The 26,741-nt window shown below is 42.5% G+C and overlaps 1 protein-coding gene across 1 annotated transcript in view; it reads left to right on the top strand.

The window, feature by feature from the left end:
* LOC147795443 (uncharacterized) overlaps positions 1-26,741 on the top strand; it is a 53,934-nt gene that overhangs the window by 22,385 nt on the left and 4,808 nt on the right. Inside the window, 27 exon segments of the mRNA XM_087131893.1 lie at positions 173-402; positions 1,122-1,184; positions 3,431-3,603; positions 4,758-4,843; positions 5,465-5,565; positions 6,414-6,506; positions 8,129-8,336; positions 8,770-9,827; positions 10,514-10,738; positions 11,337-11,402; positions 13,351-13,536; positions 15,304-15,399; positions 16,012-16,171; positions 17,169-17,333; positions 18,209-18,462; positions 19,370-19,509; positions 19,714-19,769; positions 20,279-20,490; positions 21,252-21,412; positions 21,884-21,995; positions 21,997-22,061; positions 22,945-23,110; positions 23,459-23,551; positions 23,945-24,007; positions 24,849-24,995; positions 25,726-25,923; positions 26,269-26,522. Coding sequence (XP_086988019.1) covers positions 173-402; positions 1,122-1,184; positions 3,431-3,603; positions 4,758-4,843; positions 5,465-5,565; positions 6,414-6,506; positions 8,129-8,336; positions 8,770-9,827; positions 10,514-10,738; positions 11,337-11,402; positions 13,351-13,536; positions 15,304-15,399; positions 16,012-16,171; positions 17,169-17,333; positions 18,209-18,462; positions 19,370-19,509; positions 19,714-19,769; positions 20,279-20,490; positions 21,252-21,412; positions 21,884-21,995; positions 21,997-22,061; positions 22,945-23,110; positions 23,459-23,551; positions 23,945-24,007; positions 24,849-24,995; positions 25,726-25,923; positions 26,269-26,522 — 4,831 coding nt within the window.

Below are 26,741 nucleotides of genomic sequence, written 5' to 3'. Positions count from 1 at the left end.
ATCAAACTAGTGCCCTCTTGCACACATTGACTACCACCTTCTGCCACCTCACCTACCATACTATGTATCTCAGTGGGTGCACTCGGTGTGTCTCTGTGTGTAGGAGCAGTAGATGCTCCTTCTTGATTCGTGTTTTGTATGATCTGGTGTTGTTGGTTCCTCTGTGGCTTAGGTCATATGACAAGCATCAATTCCAATGGCAAGTTTGGCCTGCGAGCCAGCGTGCTGGCCAGCAGCAGTAAGGACTTCCGAGACCTGTGCGAGGCCACCAGGGAGTTGGCTTTCGTCGACCTGGACCGGCTGGATAGCCCCGGGGAGCGAGTGTGTTTCTTCACCAACGTGATGAATCTCATGTTGGCCCACGCTTCCCTTCATCACATACACCAGCAACTGATCAGCAAGGTGAGTTTTTGGTGGTAATTTTTTGGAGGAACTTGTCAGGTTTCTATAACACCTCTATAAGAGTTTTAGTTTAATTAGGAGCATCATGTTGTAGGTGTTTGTTTCAGTTTTTTCTTTTAAATTGTTTTCCCCCATCAGAAACACATAATTGTTTTGTAAACATCTTCTCTTTCACAGCTTTGCCCAAAGCACACTTACAAATAGGCAGATATTTATACTGGATTAGTTTCAAAAAGGGGTGTTAAAACTTGCTTGGGAGGTGGTCACTGATAATTGCCCAAGCAAAAGGTAAGGGCTGATGACAGCACAGACCCCAGCTGGTTTGGAGAGAATACCTTTCAAAGAAAGGCATCAAAGGAGCCCAAGCCCCCTGCTTTGCCTGGGCGTGGTCTGGCTTTTCAATGGCTGAGACAGACCGCCGATTCCGGTGTCCTTCATTTATTAATGCCATTTTTTAGGGGTTAAAAAGTAAAACCTACTGATAGTTCTGAATTAATGAATGTCCAACCATTTTGTTCTGCCATTTTACCTCGTGAAACATCTCTTCTGACCATGTCTATGGGACATGCCTTGCATGTAGGCTGAACATCTCTCATATGGAGATGGTGCCTGCCCTGAAACATTGTCCCTAGTCTCAGATGACATCAAGTTTCCAATGTCATGGTTTTTGTTTTTTGGGTCATCCTTTTCTCTGTGTATGAAATTTGCTTTTTTTGTAGAACTGTGTCGAACTTCTCTCCAGTAATGCTGGCTTTGAGCTTGATGCCAAATGTGAACAGAGCGTAAGCATATACTGTGTCCCGTTCTTCACTCTCATGAAGAAATAATTACAGCCATACACCCTTATCCTAATTACATGTATGTTGTTTACATTTCCATCGCTTAGCCCCTTTGCTCCGGGAGACGGCAAGAGCCGCGGCTTTGTGTGAGGATTAGTGCATACCACACATACAGTCTATTCATCATGCAGCTGCTGGTTCAATGGGGCCTGCTGATGAACAAAGCCCTCCATTCAGGGCATACCACAGCCCAGCAGTCACGGTCAAAAGAATTATCGGCGCAAAGGGATTAACCACTTGCTGCCAGGGGACCCAGTTTTGGTCACGTTTTCTTTATGCCTAATGCCAGGCTGCCCGAAACCGGAAGAGCTGGGCCTTGTAACAAAAGACTGTAATTGGAACAAAAGACTGAGCTGCTGGGAATTTCCAACATTTTTTCAGTTGTCGAAAGCGGAGGAATTCTGTCATTGTTTGAAAGATTATACCACTGTTTGTAGCATTCAGAGCAAGCGGATTACCACTGGGGACAAAAGCGTTCCAGCGCTCCAGTGATGAGCGATACAATACCGTTGCATGCTAACCTGGCCCATATTAAAATGAGGTCAGCAGCGTACTGTGCCTGTTTCGGGAGCAAAAGAAAATCACATTACACTGCACAATCTAGGCTGTTTTTACAAGGCGGCAGACCTGGCTGAAATATTCAGGTGTAGATAGATGTTGTCTGTCAGATTAGAGCAGCCACCAGACAATCATTTGTGTGGGTGTTAACGTCTAGTAAATGAAGTTATGAATTTTCAAAGAATTTCGAATATAGAAAAAAATGAAAAATCACCCGGCCTAGCAGAATCAACATGGATAAATGGGCCCAGCATGAAGTGGTTAAAGGCCACCATATACACCAAACCACATCAAGGCCGGATTCTGTTCTACTCTTTCTTGATCACAATAGCGTAGGAGTTGTTATTACAGAATCATCCATCAATTGAGGGAGTTCCAATCAGTGGAAGTATGCATTACATTGTGGGAAAAAGTCACCAACTCAGAACTCTGTTGTCAAGCAATCACACATGGCTCCAAATCATCGTATGCATACACTGTCCATACTGTTTCATCCAAATTTTAATTTCTTCTGTGTCACTTTGTGGTATTCCACAATCATTCAAAACTTTCCTCCCTTCGTCAAATCTTATTGAATTTTCAATTTTCAATTTGGGCAATATCAAAAGTGCTGTAACCCAGAACTGCCAATGAGAATGGATTTTCCGTTTTCATATAGATTTGGAAAAATCCAATTATGGCATTTTTCAGTACACAATGTTGAGGCTTGCTATACCATGCTTGACCAGTGGGCACTGTGATTCGATCCCAAACAAAGCTGATTACATGCACAGTAAACATACGGAATCCGGATTTTACGGAGTCCAATTTTCATGGTGCCCCAATCACAGAGCAGAGGATAGTCTGATTCCCTGAAGTCTACAGTTATCTGGCAATGTACTTTGCACTGCAGCCCAGCCTAATGTGTAGTGTGTACCGGTGCACTATGCGCACCTTGGTGATTAGATTCTCTAATCCAACGTAGCACAGCTGATCATAAAAATGGCTTTCGAACAGTTTTAGAAATCGGCCTTTCAAATAGGAATACGCACTCAGATTAACATGTATTTCACTACCCAGAAGGGATGAACATAGCCTGAGATGTACACCTTATTTGTCCGACTTTTCCATTGACCAAGGAGATACATGTGTACGAATGACTTTCAAGTTCACATATATCAAAAAAGCACCAGTCCAACGTTGCATCATCAAAAAGTGCTGGTGACATCGCTCAGTTCTTTCAGCCAAAAGACTTTCCAGTAATAAGAGCATGTTGCAGTTTTTAATTTTGAACATAAAGTGCTCCCTTGCTGCCGCTGATCACTTGACTGACCTTGTGAAAAAGATGTTTCCAGACTGAAACAGCCTTAGGGCTTTTTGAGTATACTGTACAGTACCAGTTGGGAGTAAAAGTGCACATTCTGACAGCATCACCTAGAAAACTACTGATTTCTTTATCAGAATATTGATTTTTGGCCTTTAGACTACTGAAAAGCTGAATTGAAGGTGGGCAGCTCTGGTTACTCATAAAGCATTGGGTAGTTGGCAGTGGCAACCCTTTAGTGGGAGACCCTTTCTTTGACAAACATTGAAGGCGCACCATTTTAGAACAACTCATTATGTTGACAGTGTTTCTTGTTATTTTCTTGAAGGAAACCACTGCCACTACACCTTCATCCGGCCACACAAGGCACAGCTCCCTGACAGCAACACCATGCCTTGAGGATGTTGTCACCCTGCCGGGTACCAGCAGTCGTCTGATCATTGAACGGATTGCCTACCTCAACAAGATGGCCTACCGCATCGGACAGCTTGGTGTAGTCAGGTAGGCTCATCTGTGCTACTTGCTTTTATGTTGTTAGAATCAGTATCAGTCCAGAATTGCTTTTTGCCTGAATGCTGTTTATAGTGCTGAATATAAAAATTCTCACCGCAAAACACAGAAGTACAGTTTACAAGAGCAACTGATGGAGTAAAATTAGTTCATAAAAAGGTAGAGACTTTAAGAGTTCAAAATTATTAAACTTACATGTATAATGGATGGTTACCTTGAACCCACTAAATGACATGGACTTCTCCAATGCCATCCTGGTATGCTCCGGGTGCAAGACCTGCCTACTTCAGCAGTTGGCCGAACATTACAGGAGATGGATTTAATTATTCTGGCTAGTTGTCATTGTCTCAAAGGTTTTGCAGCCATTTGGAAGTGAATTCTTAATGTAACATGAATTGTTGTCAGACTCCAGCCCTCAGGGCATGGCACACTCCACCCTTGGTGTTCTCCTTAACCACTTCATGCCGGGGCATTTTTCAATGTTGATGTTGCTGGGCCGGCATGACTATCATTTTTTCCGTTTTCAAAATCCTTCAAAATTCATCACTTCATTTAACGGTCGTTTATAGCCACACGAAGTAATCTTTAGGGGCTACTCTAAGTTGACAGGTGACCTTCATTGACGCCCGAGTATTTCAGCCAGGCCTGCAGCCTTGTAAACAGAGCCCAGATTTTGCGGGGTTGTATAAACTGTCTTTTGTTCACGAACCTGGCTCAGTGCACTGCTGACTTCTTTTCAATAGGGGCCAGATTAGAGTGCAGCAGTGCTGTGTGGCTCATCGCTGTGGTGGTGGAGCGCTTTTGTCCCCGGTGGTAATCCGCTCGCTCTCAATGCCCCAAATCCTGGTATACAGTTTCAAAACAAGGCTGGATTATCACCACTTTTGAGAGTGTAAAATGTCGGTAATGCCCAGCAGCCTGGTCTTTCGTTCAGAGTACGGTCTTTTGTTACAGGGCCCTGTGTCCTTTGTCCGAGTTTGGAGACCCTGGCCACGCATATAAACCATACGTCTCCGATTCTGGAGTTCCCGACAGGAAGTGGTTAACTATGTTATGTACCAGAGATTTTTCGAGTTGAAAAGCTAGGATAGCACCATTGTGCCAAGGTGACGTCATTGTGTGTGTGTCATGGTTTCATCTTGCAGTGCCTTTGAGCTTCGTTACATTATCCTGCGGCCAGGGCTGCACCCGCCATCATGCTTCAATCACATGCTCCTTCATAGGCTGCACGGTAAGCCATTAAATGTACCAGAGCAGGCCAAGGGCTGTGCTTCACAAATTGCAAATAATGTCACAATAGTGCACATCCAAGAGTTTGCAGTGCGTTAGCCAATCACAACGCACGAAATCTGTCGACCCTGTTGTGAATCGCCCGGATTCATAAAAGACGTTTGAAGTGTCTTGTGACATTATTTGCTAGTAATCCAGTATTTGTCTGGAAGTCAAAATTTCCTCTTTTTTTTGAACTGTCAACTCTGTTCACTGTTCATCTTCTGTTCAGTTTTAATTTAACTCAGACACACAAGCTTCCACTCGACCTCCACGTTTGCTATCTCAACTCTTCTTGCTTAAGGCTACCAGGAATGATGAGCTGGCGCCAAATGGTCAATATTCACAAGTTTGACTGGTATTCTGCAATATCCCCTAGAAAAACATAGTACCAGTGCTGCAGAAGAAAAGTATTTGGTGGCAGATGTGCGGTTTTTAGTAACAAGTAGTCATTACTTGAATTTTGGTTTTGGGAACCCTGGGTTTAATAGGGATGTTTTTTTGGCCGAGTTGAAAGCAGTCGTAGGATTTTAGACACCAACCACATTTTCACAGCGTGCTGTAAACATCTGTTGGTTTGCAGCACTGAATGTTGAGGACCCCTGGCACAGGTATCTGCCACCTGCCGAGACGCGGTTGCTGTTTGTCATCTCCAATGGGTGCCAAGTCTCACCAGCCTTGCAGGTAAGGATCCCAAGGCATCATTTAGCCTAACCCCGTTTGGAATATTTACTGAGAACCTTTCAAGAGCGTCTAAAATCCCCTTGTGCAGAAAAACCATGATGCGTTCTTTGTGTCAAGCTTTCCAGGGACATAAAGCTCTGGAAGGAAATTGTGGGTGAACTGTACCCTCCTCATCCTGCAGTGGCCTCCAAATCTCCTGGAGGATTTTGGAAGATCTGGAATGGTTGGATTGAGAATGAAATAAAAAACTTAACATCAGATCGTCATCAGAAGGGGAACTACTGTTGCAACATTGTTATTGCACATGTACATGTACTTAGCGATTTCAGAGTATTTGCATCTCAAATATTTTTAAGTTTCATTGTTCAGTCTTATTTGCAGCCTGAATATACACTGTGCCTAGCCAAGAACTTCAATTATAATCAAAAGTTTTTCAAAATTAATCTTCTTTTTTACAGGAAGATAATGCCTTTCAGGTACATCCTTGTATATTTGTTTCTTTGAAGAAGTGTTACTTTGAAAGAACCGGTAGTTAGAGAACTCTCCATATTTCAAAGAAGAAATACATTTACATGTCTGCAGCCATTTTATACATGTACCTTTAGTAGTTTTACACCACACAAACCTCAAATCATACTGATATTTTTCTCACTGTTTTTATTTTCTTTTTTTCTACCTTACAAACGAAATTGAAGGAGATGGTGTCATCTTGTCAAATGATGCTAGTACAATTAACCTGAACCCCTTTGAGATGTATGATAAGTCATATTTAAGATGGTTGGAGTATTCAGGATTATTTGAGTTAATTAGATGCGTCGGATTTGATCTATGCACGGTGATTTGCACAGGTGCTGCAAGTCAGCACAGTGGAAGAGCAGCTAGAGTCAGCGATGCAGCAGTTCTTGGAGAATTACGTCATCGTGAACGAGGAGAGAATGCGGGTAAGTTTATAAACAGAATTCAGTTGGGGCTGTCATTCTGAGTCTCCTAGATGTTCGTAAGCTTTGTCATGTCCAGTTACATCCAGAACAAGAGACCTTTCTGTTGCCTGTGATGAATATTTCAAGTGTTTAAGTCTTTGTTAACACTTCAAAATATAGTGACGTCACTTCCTTAGGCGTGAGGTCAAAATACAAACGCTTTTGAAAGCGTCCAACGCTTTGTAAACGGTAAGCCTCACAGACTGTCAACATCGAACAGACGAATGCTTCAGCGAGGCTGGCCAAACCGTTGCAGTCGAGTACACCTTGCACTCTGCAACTTCCAGTAAACAATGGACAGCTCATCGCATTACAGCATATTAGACTTCTGCGGTCTGGTGGATTAGTCATAACAATAGCTCTTTACTTTGCAGCTCCACAGGAGGATTTAAATCGGCAGACTGTTTTAAACATCCTGATAAAACACGTGTATTGAGTATGTGTTGCGCTGTCAGTTTCCAGACTCAGTCTTTTCAGGTCTCAATACCCTGTAATCTTGATATATATACGGAGTTTGACTTTTTTTATTACCTTCAAAGAATGTGGTACACGGGACAGAAGTTCCAAATAAATTCACATTGCGTCTACGTGAATATTTTCTTTCATTGACGATAGATTAGGTGGTAAAATGAGGCAACCGTGTTTGGCGTTCCCCGTCACTCCCATATAAACGCATTTATTTTCCAGTCTAAAAAACGCTTAAACACTAACAATTATCTTGGGGCGATGCTTTTTTGTCATGAAATACCCACTCAAAACGTATTTGAAGCTAGATAAATGTCTGTAGCCTGGAATGCAGTTGATTTTGTGTCTTCCTATCACAAGGTGTTAACCACTAATCCTCACGGCCAGCCCAGGAAGGCTGACCACGGCCAATGAAGTTCTCCCTGAATAGGATCTTTTGTTCACAACCATGGCTGTGTAAGCCACAAACTCCATTGTTGTCAGGGTTGCTCATGAAGCTAGACAGTCCAGGGCAGACGGTTCTTTTCAAACCGTTGAACTGTCCAACACCAAAAGACGAACGGAATGAAGGGGGATTAACACCAACCGTTCAACTGTTTCTAAACCGTCTGTATTTTGACCTCACGCCTTAACTACCCTGATTTCATTGTTGAGCGAACAACTATTCCCATCCCATATGAATTCTATGTGTCATATTATTTGGACATAGCATTTTATACACAGGTTTTACATCAAAATTTGGTGAAAAGTATTGATTATTTAAATGTATTGATTATTATCAAATCCTTGTTCCAAATTGATTATTCAGAGATGAACGTCAATGAAATAAAGAAAAACTGCATTCTACAAGTGTTTTTCAAGATAGAATGAGTAAACTTAAGGGCAGATAAAGTGCAAATGCCCAGCAAAATGGCCCAAAATTTCTCCAAGTTTTTGTCAAGTTTTTCTTTCTTTTGTACTCTTGTATATTTTTTCTTTGTACTGCGGACTTTAGTACAACTGAATTTTTGATCAAATGGAAGGTCAAATATTCAATTATTCAAATTTGCTCAGCCTTAACAGGGAACCCACAGCCTATTGACATGATAATAGCTTCCTAATGGCCATTTTGTTTTCAGGTGACCATACCCAAGCAACTGGACTGGTTCCGGAAGGACTTCACTGGGAAGAGTCTGGGCACAGACGTGGAGCAAGGCCACATATATGGTGGCCTGCTCAACGTGGTGGCCCCCCACATGTCCAAGCAGCTTGGGGAGAAACTGGAGAGATTTGTTCTGAGCTGCCAGCCGGGCAAGATTGAGCTGGAGGAGAAACCTGCTTCACCGGGTGAGAAGAAATCACTGCGCTCTCTGTTTCATGCCAAACTGGACCCCCGACCCCTTCACCTGTTGACCGTTTCACCTTAGAGTCAGATGTGTGCACGGAGATATAGTTTGGGATGAAAAAGTCAATGTGAAGCTTCAATGGAATCTTGTTGCTTTGTCATAATGCTTCCTCTCTCATGCATGCTTGGAACCTGTGGGTTCTGTTCAGGAACTGTTATTGGTGGGAGGGGCCTACTTTAGAGAACCAATGTGTTTTGAGCATCGCTCAGTGGTTGCATTTTAAGCTTAAGCCCAGTTTTCATCTAAATGTGTACAAGCTGTAGCCTTCTCACCAGTCACGTGGTGGCATTTCACCTGCCTTCCTTTCACATGTTTTTTTTGTCAGGTTTTTTCAGGTCAAGGTACTATTTATGATTATGTTTTACTTTATCCAGGATTGCCAATGAGACCAAAGTTAACCCGCACACGTTCCTTCAAGTTTACCGTTCGAATCGAGCCATATAACTTCTGCTATGGCTATAAGTTTGAGTACCGCTTTGCATCCAAACTGAAGCGGCCGGTTCTTACCCATCGACGCAGCTCCTCTGAGCCTGAGGGTCTGCTCAGCGAGGTCCCCGTCAGGCATTTTGAGTGCTTGCCCCGTCCGACATTCAGCATGACAGAGTCCACCCTGGCTTACCTCCACTCCAAGTCCAAGCTGGTCGCCTCCCTAGCTGGCCTTGTCAGTATGTCAGTGGATGACAGGCCCGACAGGTTTGCACTGAAGAAGTCCTTCGAGAGCAGCAACAGCCTGACCAGCTCAGTGGGCAGCCCCATGAGCTTGGTCTTTGATGAAGGGGCCTTCGGTGAGGACAGGGAGTTCCTCCCGGATGTGATAACACCGCGGCTGGAGATGACCAAAATGGCACAGCATGTGATTGGCTACTCCACTGTGCAGCGATATGTGGAGTCCTTTATGTTGAACATTGTAGAAACAGCCGAAACATTGCAGGATAAAGCCAGCAGCCTGAATATACCAGAAGGCCACCCAGCAAACACTGTCGCTCTGACTATGCGTAATGCCCACGCCTGCACCTTGGCCAACCTCCGCAGCGACCACTACCAGGCCATGGTGTACTATACCGTAGATCACCTCATAACCTACTCCAAGTGGGCGGATGCCCTGCACCTCATCTACTCACTCCCCAAAGCGGACGCGTTAAGTGATTGGCTGCCGCAGTTGTCAATCATACGGGACTTTGTGCTCTGCTGTGCTGCCCAGGCTGACCTCTCCACAAAGAAGGAGGAGCTACTGATGTCTGATTCTTGGCGGGCACTCTTATGCCTCCAAGACAAAGACTTGTGTAGCCGGGTGACCCTAGGTCTGTTACCCCGCCTACCTGTGTCAGTCTGTCTGCAGTTACTGGAGCACTGTGTGGCAAACCCTGCTGCAGACACCAGTCTGAAAGAATCTGTTGCTTTTAAGCTGGAACAAATGAAAACATACAGCAAGGTAAAATAACCGTTGCCATTTTAGTCTTGAAAGTTTTTATGAGTTTATTTTCCTTTCTGCTGTCAATCACCCTCTGCAATTCATCCAGTTTCCTGGCAATTGTAACATTTGAAGCTCTGATTACAAGATACATGTAGTATTGGGTTTAATGTGACAAGTAAGACAGTAAACTGCACTATTCTGAACTCGTACTGTAATGCAGCACAGTAGAGCATCATTATCACATTAAAGAACTGTACAATTGTTGACATCTGATTTTCAGGGCCTCAGTACTCCCAACTTTTTTATCTGCACAGTCCTTTGTGGCATTAAGATTAAACTCTTTAGTTCTGTTTTTTGCATGTGGTTTCCTGAACAAATTCAAATTAAATTGCTTTATTTTGTTGTGGTGAGAGAAGTTGTAGGTGCTACCTCTACAGATTATGCGCAAAGATTGGTTGAATAACGTGTTTGAATTTAACTGACTTTCAGTACTTCAAAATTAAAGAGCACCAGCTTCTAACTCTAAAAGGATTAACCATTTGTGGCATTTTTGATGTTAAGTAAATTAGAGTTGTAATTCATAAATTGTTGCAGACTGAAAACCATTCCGTGAAATGTTTCAGCAGTTACCAGCTACTTGAATCACAGGGACTGTTCGATCTTCCTGTTTTGCATTAACATTTTTGGGAAACTATCCTGTACAGATTGCCGAGTATGCACAGGCCAACGATTCAGCCACGACACTTGACCTGGACAACAGTGACCCCGAGGCAGTGACCCCACCAAGCCCTTACGTCCAGTGGCAGCGAGCGGCCGCAGACAGCCAGGAGGACCCCCACGCAGTGTTGGCCGTGCTGCTGGGTGCCGGGGACTTTGAGCTGGCCAAGAAATGGGCAGTCCAGCACAACGTGTACTTAAACTTAAAAGAGGTAAGCTCCCAACAATGGCAAATAGGGGTGCATCAAGGTCTGTGCTTGAGAAGGTACTCAAGACTGAGAAAAACTGGGTCAAAAAGTCAACCGAATGAAACTCAGTGATCCTTGTTCTCAAAAACAACTCTCTAAAAGTTGGAGTGTAAATTTAGCTTTCCATTTCATACATAGGCCTTGAGGAATCTTGTTTTCAGTACTGCCAATACAGAGTACTGCTAAAGCAGGGTTTCACTGAGAGGTTGCTATGGAGAAACTGTTATCCATGTTTTTGGTAGATAAAACAAAACATGGATTTATTTATGGATTTCAATGAGGTTTTTGAGTCTCAAAGTATGGGACCTGCATTCTGCTGCCTCAAAAAGCACCATCTTAATCAAGGAAAACTGATACTTGAAATACTTTGGATCTTTTACCACAAAAACAAACATTGGGATAATTCAAGTTTCCTCATGATTCCAGTGAAATTTGACCTCTCTGTGTCAACCTCGTGGTTCACACTTGTCACAAATCGCATCCAGGCCTGTCCTGTCTCGTGTCAAAGTTTCATGGAATGCCTCCAGTTTATCGACCTATTCTGTTATTTCCATCTATGCAGACAATTCATGAAAAGCATCTTTTGCACTTGCTGGGTGATAGCAACAACACTCTCATGGCGTACCAGGTCAGTGGAAATAGAGATTACTCAGATTTTTCCCTCCATTTTTTTTTAGTTTAAGTTTCTTAGCAGCAGGATTTTATCTAATCTGAAACTCTGCAAAAATTAAAATTTTACCAGCATTTCAGAATCTATTGCAAATTAACTCCCTTTTTAGGCTCGAATTCCTACCATACACTACACTCTTAAGATGTTAAACATTCCAGTTTCAAAATTTGGGCCAAAATTGTATTTTTGAAAGCTGTTTCCATGTACTTTCCACAGGTGTTCAAATTGCACATGTGGTTTCCAATGAATTCCTTGCAGTACATGGAAGTAGATTTCTGGCAGTTTCGTGTCTTGGGCATTATTTCCATGCACAAAACAGACCTATACGTTAAACATAATTAGCATGATGACTGAAGCTAATCAATATTGGGCAGTAATACTCAGATGTATCCTTACTTTCCATCAGATTTTATTGAATGGGTTCAATTTTAACTCACCTGAGGAAAAACTCCAAGCATTGGCCAATGCACTTGTCAACATGGATTTTAGAAGTGCAAGTTTTGTGGTCGTTATTTTACCAATGTGGTATCCTTTATTAGCAGATGAAGTTTTACTTTGTTTACAGTGGACAATAAATCGGTGCTAGCAGTAGTATGAACGACATAACTTGAGTGTGTTCCACCCAGCGCAGCAGTAAGGACAGTGGGAAGTGGCTGATATTTTCATTATGCATATCTGCTTTGTTAAAATGTCCTGGTACGAATAAGAATATCGATAAGATATTGAATAAATTAGCCTACATAATTGTAAAACCAGTAAAGGCTGAGCCACACCATAAAGACGTGTCACACACGGAGAACTAACTGTGTTATTTTAGGAATGAGCTCTGTCCGTGGATGGTGCAATCAAACTTGACCGGGACTTGCTAGATGATCAGCACTTTAAGTTTCTCTGGCCAGCTTAAGTTTCACTGGCCACAAGCCTTTGCTGCACTGATGAAGCCTTGCGCGTCTTTTTCAGTACAAGTCCTCTTGACCATCCAGTGGCTTTAGAGTATTGAAATTGGCTTAAAACAGTAAGCAGAAGGGGTCCTCACTCTGACAGCCTTGCCAGTGGGTTACAATTGGAGAAAACTCTATCCTGAAGCTTGTCTTCGAGATATGAGATGCCTGACTGTAGGGTGTGAGGGTTGAACCCCATCAGTGTCACTGGTTGAATGTTTTTGCCCTGAATGCTGAGAGCTGCCTGTTGATTCCTGATGCTTGCTGTGTAACTCTGGGAATAGTTGATGTTCTCACTATTTGCAGTAATAATGGAGTCAACAGGTCTGCAGACCAAGAAGTCTTCTCGATTCGATGTCTTTGACTGCTTGACCGAGATGGTTCCTTGCATCTGCTGATCTTCACTTTAAGCACAAATCTTCCCGTGTCATTCTTTCATAGCTCCTTCATTTTTCTCAGCCATGCTGATGTGCAAATTATTGACTTCATCCACGATCATCCTTGGTATCTACAGATCTGCGGGCTTGTAGATTACTTGTGTGTATATGTTTGAATCTATTTTGCAGCAGAAAACCTCACCTGCCCCAGTCTTGTATATCAGCCTAATCCTGTCTTCTATCCAGTTTGCAGCTACCTGCAGTGGCAACCACGGAGCTGCGATGGCCTCTCTGCAGAAATTTTCCATATCATGTTGCTAAAACAGGCTCATTCATCTGCTATCTAGCTTTAAAGATTCCAGAGCAGGTGGCAAAGTCTGCAGATCTGAAAGAATCCTGAGACAGAATATCCATCCCAAATCATATTTGCAAAGCTGCCTTTTTGAAAATTTCCCATGAGATCTTAGAGCAATCTGATCTTATCCTCTGCGCTCGTGGATGTGTGAGAACCTCAGTGCAGAGTATCTGACTGGTGTCATTTTTGGCAAAGCTGTCTACTTCTCTTCTTGATTCTCTTTGCCTTGTCAGATCCTGGAGCAGATCGGGGACCGCGCCCTCTGCCTTCGCATCTGCAGGAACCTCCTGGACGCCCAGGGGGACAGGATCAGCCTGGCCAGTACCGTGTTCCTGGTCCAGCTCATGATGGATCACTTTCTGGACTTGATGGCCATGGAGCAGGTGGAGGAGCTGCAGTCTCTCAGCCTGGGTGCCAAGGTTAGTCCTGCAAGGGTCCATTTCTAGGCACTCTTCATACCACTTCCACCCAAGCATCAGATATTCATTTGGCCTCCGTGCTCACATACCCCCTTGGTAGTTATGAAACAAGAAGCATCATTTACCCCTCAATGCTATTGGTGCAGTTTGCACGGCATCCATGTGAAGACACTGCACTTGTGTACACATTTATCTGAAAAGATGAAAGTTCACACACCATGCCATAGGTGCGTGAAGCATTGCATGAGTGTTGCATGTGGAGAACGCACAGCAGAAGAAAAATCAAAAGACGGGAACCGGGACACTAAAAATACGAGCAAAGAACAATAAAGGAACTAATTTGGAATAACATTTAATTGTAAACTTAAATCAGCAAATCAGTAACTTAAAACAAATTAAATCTAGTGGTTTGCTGCAACTTAAACTTCTCATGCCAGAACACCGTGAATTTGAACAGTCAAAAGCATAAAAGGAAATAATTTACATTAGCACAGCCAAGCACAATTAATTACAATGAACATTAGCAAGCCGGCAAAAAAACATATTAATACGCAAAGAGGCAAATTATATTTGGTCGAGTATAATTACCTTAAGGAGCCAACAACAAGAGGAAAAGAAAAGTCAGTGCCATTGCTAAAAGAACGCGGTCGTCGGGCCAAGCACCTCCACACTCTGCGCCAGAACAGCCCAGTTCAGACCGGTAGGTCAGTGTCGATCCCCGAGATTCGGCTTCCACATGGAGCCACGACACTCCAGGGTCCACGGTCCCTCAGCGGTGTCAGCCTTGGCCACGGTCCAGCAGTAATTAAGGCGTAGACGACAAGGAGGTGCTGACCCAACGCTGGCTATTTCGGAACGCACATGCTAAAAGCATATAGGCACTGACTGAGAGCGAAATCAATGACTATGGAGTCTCTTATAGGTTTTTTGGAACATGCATAAATTCCACACGTACCTTTTCGGGGAGACACAAAAGGATTGGGATCAACTGGGATCGTAACAATGAGCAAGACATCAGGTCAGTGGGATATCACTGCTATGTACGAGGCAGCATCCATTCACAGCCACTACGGCTATACACCCAGTGCTGAAGCACAAACCCTAGATGGGCTTGCACATACTCTCATGAGAATAGGTTGCTGTGCTCAAGCATTGCACTGTCTCCGATTTGTGCATAATGTCTGTGATGCCTGCCCTCGTGAGTTCCCTTGGCACCTTTAGCGAGTGCTGAAGTTTTCTACAAAAATAACATGATTTTTTTGTGGCTAACTTAGCCGGTTTCTGTAGTGTTCTTTATAAAACAAATGCATTTTTGGGGCTCACTTTGCGTGAATGGGAAAAATAAACTTTGCAACATCATTTTTTCCTGATAAAATATGTACAAAGAAGAAATACACGTACAGGTAAGTAGAAGCACCTGGGTTATGGACCAAAAATATAAATATCTGTTGAGCATCACCGTAGCTCACCTGTTAGCTGTATACTATTGCTAAACCTGATTTACTGCGGCGACGAAGCAATGTTCAGGAATAAGAAAAGATGGGCCACCAGTGCGTGGAGTCAGTGGTTTCCATAAAGAAATGATGCGCTTGGCTACTCACATTCCGTTAGTGCAACTGCCACTGCTAATTAAAGAAATTCTGAGTTACTACACACTCCAAGGTTGGCACAGAGAAGTATCGTTAAGGATTCTTGTGCAAGGAATTTAGTCTGTAAGAATGATTTCATGGTTGTGTACGCATACAATGATTACTGTTTTTATTTCAGGCATTACTGTGCTTACCTGAGCCAGAGAGACACGACTGTGAGCATTTGGTGTCTAAACCGATGCTAATGTTGGAACAGCTGCTTATGAACACAAAGGTGCGGACAAACCTGTGTTGATATTTAAATAGATGTTTACGAACACTGATCGTGAGAGTAACTGTCAGTGCCATAAGTACAGAGTGGGGATCCGAGATGCACAGTTCTGTGAAAGTGGGCCCAGCCTTGTCAGTATCAACCCCGCTGCGAATGCAGTAAGTTGCAACGTTGGACACTTCTGTGGGGACCTGCGGTACTGAGCAGTTGACGGAAGTAGGATCCGTGCCTGTTCTGTGCAAAGCAAGTTAGTCCCATTGAACATGGTTGCTGTTGGATCCTTTGGTGGCTGGCACTGGCAGGCTGAGACTTGCAGGCTGTTTAACCTTTAGAGGATAGTGGACCTGTGGGATATTGTTACACTGAGCAGATTCTTTACCAATATTGTCGCATACTGCATTGCCTAGCAGTAATTTAGCCTAAAATACTGAGGAGGGCGGTCAATAGATTCCTCTTTTCACTCCATCCATTAGACAGTTGTTAAACCCTTTCGTTTATCAAATTCAAAAATGATGAGATACCTTTCAACTAACTCATCTGAATTTTAGTGACATTTTGATAACTTCTCTTGCTTTATAGCTATACGCCCTTTGTATTTTGTGTTCCCCACGACAGATTGAGCACGCCTCCACAGTCCTAACCTGCCTGAGACATGAGCTTCAGTCCACCCACTTCCCTGCTAGTGAGCTGACCCAAGCCTCCTGCGACGCCTTGGTCACCAGATATGCCAAGAATGCTATCCAGCTGATAGTGGCTGTCCACACTCCGCAGTCGGGTCAGTATGCAGTCTGAATCCTTCAAGTTCGCCCTTTGGAGTTGAGATCCTTGATGCCAATTTTTTTTTTCCCCTGAAAAAAGATTTAATTAAGTAGACAGCATGTTTTTCCTATTAACCGAGATATTGCTTGCATTTCTGAATGTTTAATAATATCTAGCAATTTAATGCAATTTTTATTTATAGTTTTTAATGTTTTTTGCACTTTTAGGAGCAATATCTGCAAAGATGGCTGATATAGAAAAGAAACTTTTCTTATCATTTTTGAATCTCTGTTTTTATTTCATGTTTAATGAAAGCAAAAAGTACCTCTTTTGATGTAGCAGCCAGATATGAAAATGCTGCATGAAGTTAGGGAACTATTTATTAAAGTTTGCTTTAACGGCAATGAATACTGCAATGTATACTAACATGAATTGCAAATACTATGTTTCAGTTGGTGTGATGAACTGGTTTATTTTTCCGGAGTAGCCATCTCTTAATATGTAGCTTTGGCTTACATCTGATTTGGGGGAAATGCTCATAAATTGCTACATGAAAAAGTCTGTGATGTGAATTTTACCTGGGCACATATTTGGTGCAGCTCTCTGCTTCTCTTAAATGGAAAGCTATGTGGCATCTCTTTCTGGTCACCTTCATCGGGCAGTGCAACCCTCAAGGTTTTAATGCTTTTTCTGAAAAATGAGGGCTTTTTCTGTAAAATGAGGCTGCCGTTGATGAGGTAGACAGTGTTTATTTTGGAGGCTTCTGTGGAAACTGTGAACCAAACTTGCTTCATTGAAAATATTTCTGAGAAAGCTTGGCTCTCTGACCTGGCATCTTGAATAAAAAAAATCCAAATAGAAAAGGCACCAAAATGCTCCTCAGTTGGCAAAAAAATTTGAGATCAGGTTAAATAGACACAAAGGAGCATGTACACAAATTATATTTAAAAAAATTCTCTGCTTGGGTCGTGGTTGCTAGTAGACAACCTGTTGTCTCACCATGTGTGATGCAGATTTTGAGTCCACCCTACGGAGCGTGTCGGCTCTGAGCATGACCTCGCCCTCAGGGCAGAGGAGAAGCCGAAGTCGTCTGAGCGTGTCGTCGATAGTGACCACTCTGAGCCCACCGTCGTTTTCATCGTCGGCTTCGCAGGCGATCCCCGTAGCTAGGGACAGGGGTAGGTGCTCGAGTCACAACTGCAGAAACTTGGGGGGGGGTTGCATTTTTACTTATGAAATATTGGAGTTTGTTCCGGTTTATGTTGTTGCCATTTTATGTGTTTGCTGCTGATGTTGATGTCAGTGATGTTGCTGTTGCCATTGTAGCAGTTGCTGGTGTACTTATTTCTTTTTTCTGATGCCGTTGCTGCTCTTCCTTAGCTGCTGATGCTGCAGCTTTTGCTCAGTTTTTTTCACTGCTGTTGCTGACTTTACTAATTATTATCACTGATGCCATTTTTTTCTTTTGTTGCTCTCTTGTCCCTACAATTTTGTAAACGATTGCTGTTGTTTTGTTTTTGTGCCCCTGTGCTACTGCTTATCTAGTTCATCCCTAGTTTTCTACTGCCTGTATTGCTTATACTGAAAGGTGCAGTTTTGTCAACTAATAACCTGCAAAACAAAACGCAACAGTAACTTCAGGTATCCTTGCCAGAAATGTTATGACTGTTAAGTAGCTTTTTTTTAAGTTGTAAGAATACTATTGTGATGTGTCATTACATGTGGATAAAGGAGCCCTCTTTTACCACATCATTTAAGTCGTGAAATTGATATCATCCAATTGGACCTCCTCACAGTGAATTCAATGAAAACTTATGTATTGCGGCTAACGTTGGTTTGCTCTTCACACGAATGTGAGTACGGAAGAAATTTGACTTCAAAAAAGAATTTTTTTCTTTGCGTCAGTGGAAATGTGTTGCACTTTTTCATGTTCTCAGCAGGATCGTTTGTCTTGTGACTACTCTTCAGACTGAGGGACAGCAGGCTCTATATTGAAAGACTTTGACCAGATTACAGTGTGACTTATATGCTGATATTTGTGCTTTCTTATCAGCACCAAGCCCTACACCTTCAATACGCAGTGTGTCAAAAGGCTTGTCCCCGCGTGGTCAGTCTTCGCAGGTCGCCACAACCCCCCAGAAAATATCCGTCTCGGGGAGCAGTGTAGAGTCTCATACTGTTTCCTCAGTGGCTCGGCCAATAAAGGAAGCTACGGGTCTGCCTGATGCACCACCCAAGAGAGAGGACTGGGTACCAGACTTGAAGGAGACACATTGTATGGTGTGTAAAGAGGAACGTTTTAGTATGGTGAGTTGTCTGGTCTCCTATAGCAGGAAATACAACTTATTGTGAATATACTAAAAGGCATACTGTTAAAGGCACTTTCTGACATTCTGTTAAAAACACCTTTTACTGTTTTGGAGCCAAACATTTGCTAAATGCAGTTAAAGGCAGAACATGACAAATACATGTACGAGCTTTGAATTATTTCCATTCCACAAAAATTTTAAAAATACAAGTAGCAGTTGGGTCATTCTATAAATTCAGGGTCCAAAAGTGTGACATTTTTGTGCCCCTGTGACACCTGACCTGTGTCATTTGAAATACCGGTATCACTGAAATTGATTTCAAACTATTTCTATTTGTTTGACAGGGAATTTGCATTCATCACTCTTGGAAATTACAGAATGCATTCTGAACTTATCAAGTCATATGTCAGATATGACAGGGATGCGAAAAAAATTGGACCCCTAATATGTAGAATGACCCAGTTTCAAGCAAAATAATGTATAATGCCAGTACTATGTTACAAATTTTTGGTGAAGATCTTCAAAATAATGGATTAAAGCTTTGAATACACGTACCATGTTAATAAATAGTAGGGGAGAAGTGATGTTCATTAGAGGTTCAGAGTAAAACTGTGACCTCCTGAATGGAACACTTCATCATGACCTCCAGGGATATTCTTTGGGACACATATCCTGTGTAACATTGTGGTAGCTCGTCTCAATAGACCATATTCATTACAATCAAGACTGCACGTTCAATTTCAATATATGCAGAGATTACGCGTTCTCTTGGACTAAAAAAACAAGGGAATGGTGGAGATTACTTTGGTGAGTTACACTGTCTGTATGTTTCCCATCTTTGCATTCATAAGAGGCTGCCTTAGGTGCTAAAACTTAGATTTTTTTTGTTCTTTTTGGGCTTATAGTTCAACAGGCGTCATCACTGCAGACGCTGCGGCCGTGTCGTGTGCTGGCGTTGCTCCCAACTCAAGGCTGTGGTGGAAGGCTACGGTGACGCACCAGTGCGAGTATGTGATCAGTGCTACCAGACCTTCATCATGCCCAGGTACCTTTCAGCTAACCCTGCAGTCTCTTCCCGATCAGTATGGACAATTTTCTTTCCGGTAAAAGCTAAGAAAAGTGTGAACCGTATTGCCTACAAGTATCAGAGACCAGCTTTCTACAGCTTCCATAATTTTTACTTTGTGGCAAGCATGAAGGATGTCAGTCGGCTTGAATTCTTGGTTTCCTCTGTTCAATTTTCTGACAGGCCACAGAACAGTAACATGTCCTCTTTGGAACAGCGACTAAAGGCTAAGCAACCAGGTAAGTGATACAAATACCTGTACATGTTATTCTTTTAATCTTAAAGCATCGTGTTCATCATAAACATCTTATTCTTTCTTATTTGCCCTGAGTCATGTTCATTCAAATGTTATCTTTCTTGAATGAATTTTGTTTACTTTTCACCAGCTGTGTTTTACATTTGACATTTTGGCCAAGTCCTCACAGTGTGAGTGCCAGATTAGACTTGCTGGATGATGATCACATTAGTATTAAAGATCAAACACAAGGCGGGCTTCAATTTTATCTCTTCCCAGAGGTTATGTAGAATTACATATAAACTGTCCAATATTTTGTTAGATTGAAGAAGAACATCATTCAGAGCTTCGTACAGAACCTTTATACGAGGCAAAAGGAACCTCTTGAGCTATGTCACCAAGAGCTTTATACACAAAGTTGATCATTTGTATTTGCCTATCATGTCCATTATTTCACACAAAGCTAAAAGTTTGAAATAACCTTTGTAAAACAAATTGTGCCACATTCTCCAGACAGTAGACATTCGCCTGCCGGCAGGCTTTCCCCTGGCAAGCGCACACCCTCGCCGAGCTCGTGGCAGCATCGCATGCCCGTCGCTGGCTCCAGCTTTACCAGCGTCCAGTCGGGAGGGGCGGACACTCTACTCATGGCAGGCATGGAGTGGCAGCTGACCCTGGACGATGTGTACAACACGCTGATCAGGGAGGACTTCTACTACGAGCAGGTCAGTGTCGTCAGGTTTACCAGCACTGGAGATGTCTAGAACACCACTCCACATCAGCTGATCTCTCCAGAACACTTTCTTTCATTTCACCAATCATCACTCTACCTCAGTCATCAAGCTTCCTGTATGCTTTCTCTTACCAATTGTGTCACCCTGAATTGTGTAGCCTCTGTCCAGCTGATTTTTTACCAGATTCACCAGTCATCACCTTACCTGGTCTGACATCTGTCCAGTATACATTTGCAAGCTTGATCTATCACCCTGACTCGTCTAGCCTTAGTCCAGCACATTCCTACCAAATTCACCAGTCTTTACCTCACCTCACATAGCCTTACTGCAGCATACTCTAACCAGCTTGATCCATCGCTTAATCTCATTAAGCCCCTGTCTGACAGACTCTTACCAGCTTGACCAACCATCAGTTTACTTTGTGTAGCGTCTTTCTATGGTCCCAGCATGATCCATAGCCTTAACTCCTCCCACCTGTATTTCTTACCAGTGTGGTCTCTCACCTTACCTCATCTAGCCTCTTTCAAGTGTACCCTTAAGCAGTTTCCCCTGTCACTTTACCATCTCTGTTCACATTGCCACCGGCTACATCAGTCATCAACTAACCTCATCTAGCCTCTTCCCGTTGACCTGTTCCAGCTCTCCCCATCACCCTCGCCTCATCTAACCATCCTCAATCCTAGTCACTCTCCTTGCTCATTCCAGTAATTTTTGTTCAGTTTCCTACTTATTCCCGTTTCCCACCTTGATAGGCTCCAAGTACATCGGTGTGCCTGTCCATTCTGGACCTTCATAGTGACCACAGCACCTGCGGCACGCTGATCCTACAAATATGCCGAGACCTCTCGGAGTATTTAAGACCAATCCGACCAGGCGTGCCCAACCCAGAAGTAGACTACAACCTCATCATAAGGTGATGAATCGAGCCCACAAACCTGTTGTTGTGACAGTAATGAATTTTACCTGTATCTTGTATTTCCTGGTAGTAAAACTAAAGATTGGTTACACTTGGGTACGATGATAAATTAACTTAGCCTCAACAAATCTGGAGAGGTGATGACAATTTTAATAATTTAAATAAGGAACATCTTTGTGATTTTTCTGGCCCTCTTAAGAAAATTAGTTATAAAGAAATGCTTATTTATACTTATTGACAGTTTTGTAAAAAGGAGAATAACAATTTCAATTTAAAAATACTTTGCCTGTTTGTCAGATTTGCGACTTGTTTAAATGAATCCTTCGTCGACATCAAGTAAGACTTAGAATATCATGTCAGTTTGAAAAAAAATTAACCTTTCGTCAGACTAATTTAAGACCAATTGAATGTATCACACAGTCTACTTTTCCCCATCTTTCCAAATACTATTACTTTTTCATTTGATAGTATGATGAAGACTCTCCTGTTTAATGCCAAGCTGCATTTCATCAAAGATGGTGACAGCAGTAGCATTGAGCTATGTGACAGCTACAGGAGCTTTGTGGATCTGCTGAGTTTGTTTTGTCAGGAGTAACTGTGCTGACATACCCAGCATACAACAGCTGGCTAATGCTGACTCAGCAAGGTGAGTAAGGAGTACTTGAGTAACAAGTGCTTACTCTGCTTTGAGGGATTACATTATGATGAGGGACAAGCATAGGATCTTTCGTTCCAGGTTGAATCTGTAAGGAGTAAGAAAGCGGTCAGACTTGGCATTCATCAGTTCTGTATTGCTGACTCTGCAAGATGAGTAATGAGTACTTTATTAATGAGTATATGTTATGTTGAGTGACACCACTGTGAATGGGACAACTGTTTGAGCTCTGTAAGGTGAGTAATGAGTACTTGATTAATGAGTATGTTATGTTGAGTGACACCAGTGTGAGTGGGACAACTGCTTGAGCTCTGCAAGGTGAGTAATGAGTACTTGATTAATGAGTGTATGTTATGTTGAGTGACACCATTGTGAATGAGACAACTGTTTGAGCTTTTGAATCAACTGAGTCTGTTAAGAGTAAGAATGCTACCTACTAAGCATTTATCAACTTTGTATTGCTAACTCTGCAGATTGAGTCACAAGTACTTACTCTATTATGAGTATCGAGAAACAAAGTAAGATATCGGGAAGTTAAACCAAGTCTCAATTGATCACTAGTCAATCCCAAGTCATTCAGTCATGTGTCAAGTCATGTTCATTTACATAAACGAGTAAAGAATTCCTTTCATTCCTTTGCCATTGTTCATCCCTTGTGAACTATCTCTTGACCAAACCTTATATTTGACTTCTGATTAACTTCCCTGTGGTGGATTGAAGTGGAAGGAACAGTTACAGGAGGTCTGTTGATTTATTGAGTTTGCTTGTGACTTGGATCTGCACTTGCAAAGATTTCTGTAAGCTCACCTCCTCTTCCGCCCTGACTGTCTTCTTTGAAACCACCACGAGAAAATCTGTCATTGTCCTGTTTCAGGCAAGTGAGGGATCGTCTGGTCCTTGCAGAGCGGCTGCAGCTGGCGGCGGAGGTATCCACAAAATGCGGCCTGGATGCATCGGCTGTCTGGTCAGCGTGGGGAATTAGCTGTCTGAGGGCTGGCGACTACCAGGGAGCAAGGGAGAAGTTTGCCAGGATACTCAAGGTAGCCAGACTTAGCACAGGCTAATTTGCTTAGCAGGGAAAAGGTTACTTGCCAGAAAGTTAGTGAAATGTATTTTGCTAATGACTGGTACGTAGCTGTATGATTTTGGCTGTGGATGTCACTTATTGAGAAATCTTGAGTTATGTGTTGAGTGGACAGTTGCTTTATGTCAGAGCAAGCCTGGTTTGTGAGTTGAGTTCTGTCACCCCTCTCAGATCTAACCATCTCTCCCAAATTTTGTGTGGTATTCCTTAAGTGGCTGATGCTTACGGTTCTTTCCATTTGTTTATGTCTGAGGCCATGGAAACACATTTGTCAACGGTTTTCCCCCCACGTTGTCTTTTGTAGCCACCAAGTGACAAGAACGTGATGAGTGTGACCTCCAAACTGCTAACCGACATTATACAGTATCTGGAGACATCAGCATCCCAAGCTGACACGGTGTGAAACATCAACAGTTCTCGTTCTTTTTCCTTTCTACTTTTTTTGTGATCAACTAATTTATTCAATTAGGAGTTTTGTTTGTGTTTATGATGTTTTGTTTATTCTGCCAGTGCTGGCACAGTGATACTTTCAATTTTATTGAGTTAATTATTTTTGTGAAAACTTGTCGTTCTGACTTCCTCATGTCCAATCACCTACATTTCTCATGGTGTTCCTCTTTAGTCGTTTTCATGATCGACTAAGTGATTAAGTCAGGATTTTCTGTAAATTCTGTAACTGCACTCCACAGATGTCAGTACTGTAATAAGTGCTCATCGTTGCTCGACCATAACCCTTGAAATTCAAGTTCATTGAGTTGCTTATTCCCCGAAAAATTGGTCATTCTGACAGGCTCAAGCAATCCTGAGTGCCTCGGTGACCTCCATCAGAGACTTCATAGCAGAACCAACAAGTGTAAGCATTTTTACTGCGCCTTTTAAACGTGTCCAGACACTTATAGTTATAATGTAGACATTCTTTTTGACATTCTGTATTATTGTGCACTCCAGTTGGGACATGGTGTGGTTTCACCATGAAGCGTAGAGATTGGTTGCACTGTAAGTATCCTGGGAGTCCACAAAATACCGCCCTCAACAGTTTGTGCACGAAGTCTGAGTGGTTAGGTTGAAACCTGTATTCTAGCTCTTCAACAAAATTCAAATTTTTGTATGATTAGTTACTTTTCTGTTATTTTCTGGCAGTGCAATCAGAGATACCTGATTTAGCCAATTTTTTTCACGGTCATGGTCAGTATTTCATTGTGTTTTCACTAGTTTTCATAAGTATTGCTATCAATTACTTTTACTAATGGTTAGTAAGCTGTAATAACAAAATGTCTTTGATCAACTTTAATGTGTGGGGTAGCTTTGGGGTACCATTGAAATCTGGCTGCTTCAGATTCCTTGTGATTTCTTGTGAAAGACTTATGAAAGACTTGTGACTACTTGTGAAAGACTTGTGACTACTTAAGTCCATTGGACAAGATTTGTGAATACTTGTGAAGACGTGACATCTTGGGAAGACTTGTGACTTCTTGTAAAGACCTAATTACTTGTGAAGATTTCTGATTACTATGAAATACTTGGGATGCATTTAACTGCTACACAGCTGTATTGCAAGGGAGTTTAAGTAGTCCAAAGTAAAAGTACCAAACATTTTGAAAAGAAGTCTACACAGGAATAAAGTATTTCCATTCACAGCCTGGGATTAAAGAGGAAAAGGCTTAAATTTTTGGGTGTAATTTCTGCCTACATAGGCCTCATTCACTGGCAACCCCTTGGACAATCCAGCTCTCCAAGAATGCCACTTTTACATAACCACCTACTGCCCTCACATCTCCATGGTGCAGTTCTACCATCAACACAACAGGTTGTCGTTGGCCGTCTCGTACATCCTACACCAGGTAGAGACAGATTCCCGTCTGGGACTAGTAGCTGTCAGTAGACTAACTAGGCCATGCCACTTAAAGTAGACATGACTGCCCGGTGCCACACTTTAATGTCAGATGCACTCTGGAATTGAAACATGCTTTTTATGGCACAAGCAAATCTGTGGTTGAAAGATCGCTGGGTACATGTACAAACGTTCATTTCTCTACTGAGGGCACTGTTTTCTGCCAAGGAGGCCACAGCTGAGAACATGCTTACCTCAGACACAACTGCTTTAACTAGCGATCCCAAAATGGCAAAGTGTCTGCATGTCCATTGCTTCCTTAACATCTCCTAAGTCTGATCAAGTTATTACCCAAGCTAATGACTGTTGCCTGCTTCTATTCAGTGATCTTCAGTTTGATTGGACAATAACCGTCCATGTGACTTGCTTGTTGTTGTTTCTAGTCGCATTTCACTCCAGATATGTGGTCTATTCAAATGAGGAATAATTCCAATGAAAAGCTTACAAAAATGTTTTCAAAGAAGGTTTGAATATCGAAAACATTCATATCAGCCAGACACAATTGCCAACAACTTGGAAAAGGATTCATTAAAATATTTATCTCATTAAACGATTTTCACCCATGAACCTGGACAAAGTTTGAGGCCCTGCCCCCTCATTACCCCCTGCTCTTTGAAACACAATGTTCTCCACATGAGCGTGTAATAACGTCCAAAAACTGAAACTGTCGATTTCCACAGCACTGTTCCAGCGAAGTCTTCCTGGAGGGTCTGCTGGTACCCTGCATGAAGCAGGGCAAGTTACGTGACCTGCAGACCGAGATGCTGCACCAGGATCCCACCTTGGCCGCCTGGAACAACTACCTCACGGTGATGTGTCGATACCTCAACGCCCACAGTTTGGCTCATGTTCTCTACAATGTACAGCTCTTCATGAAGGTAAACGTTTTCGTGCGTAAACAGTGGACTAGGCCAATGAGAATCTCTGATAGAGACGGTATTTCCATGGTGTATCCTGGAAAAAATCACTTGTAGCTTTTTTGTTGGATTGGCCGTGTTTGCTGATGACAGTAAGAAATGACGTCTAGTTGGCGAAAGTGTTTCAAAGTATTTTACCTGTTACCATGCGGACAGTGGGACAATTCAAATGTAGATCCTTTGACGCATACACCCACATAATGCTTTTAATAATAATAATTTCTAAGAATTTGGTCGAAAATGAGAGGCTGGAAACACCGTTCTTATCTCTTATCCTTTCTTCATATTCATCCCTTGTTCCCTCAGGATTTTGTCCGTGCATCCATGACCTGCATCAAGTTCTACCAGTCTGGTGCCAAGACCTACTCGGACCTCTTTGACCGCCTCCACTACCTGACTAAAGCCAAGGAGCATATGAAGGCTGTGCTGGACGAGAAGCAGTGGGACAGTGTTCCGAGGCCACCCATGACCAGCTCCATATCCAAAGGCAGCACTCCGTCTTGGGCACCAGCTAGCGATGCAAACATTAGGCTGATGATGACACCCTCTCAACTTACAAAGTAAGGAGCCGTATTATTAAACGCCCGAGGACTGTTCACCCACAATGATTTTCAGTGAAAGTCTCACGGAAGACATGATCAGGCATTGTGCTGTCAATTTGCCATATGTTTTTTTATTCACACAACTTACACAAACAGGGTTCCCACATTGTATAAAAGAAGAATTCCCTGATATTTCCATGAGTGTTCCTTTAGGAGTTTCCAAAATTCCCCAGTCTA

This window comes from Acanthaster planci, unplaced genomic scaffold (assembly GCF_054643075.1).
Source record: "Acanthaster planci isolate LZ-2023a unplaced genomic scaffold, COTS_SCS Contig28, whole genome shotgun sequence".
Taxonomy (NCBI): Eukaryota; Metazoa; Echinodermata; class Asteroidea; order Valvatida; family Acanthasteridae; genus Acanthaster; species Acanthaster planci.
Note: the sequence above shows the minus strand (reverse complement) of the source record. Positions and strands in the feature narration are given on the sequence as shown.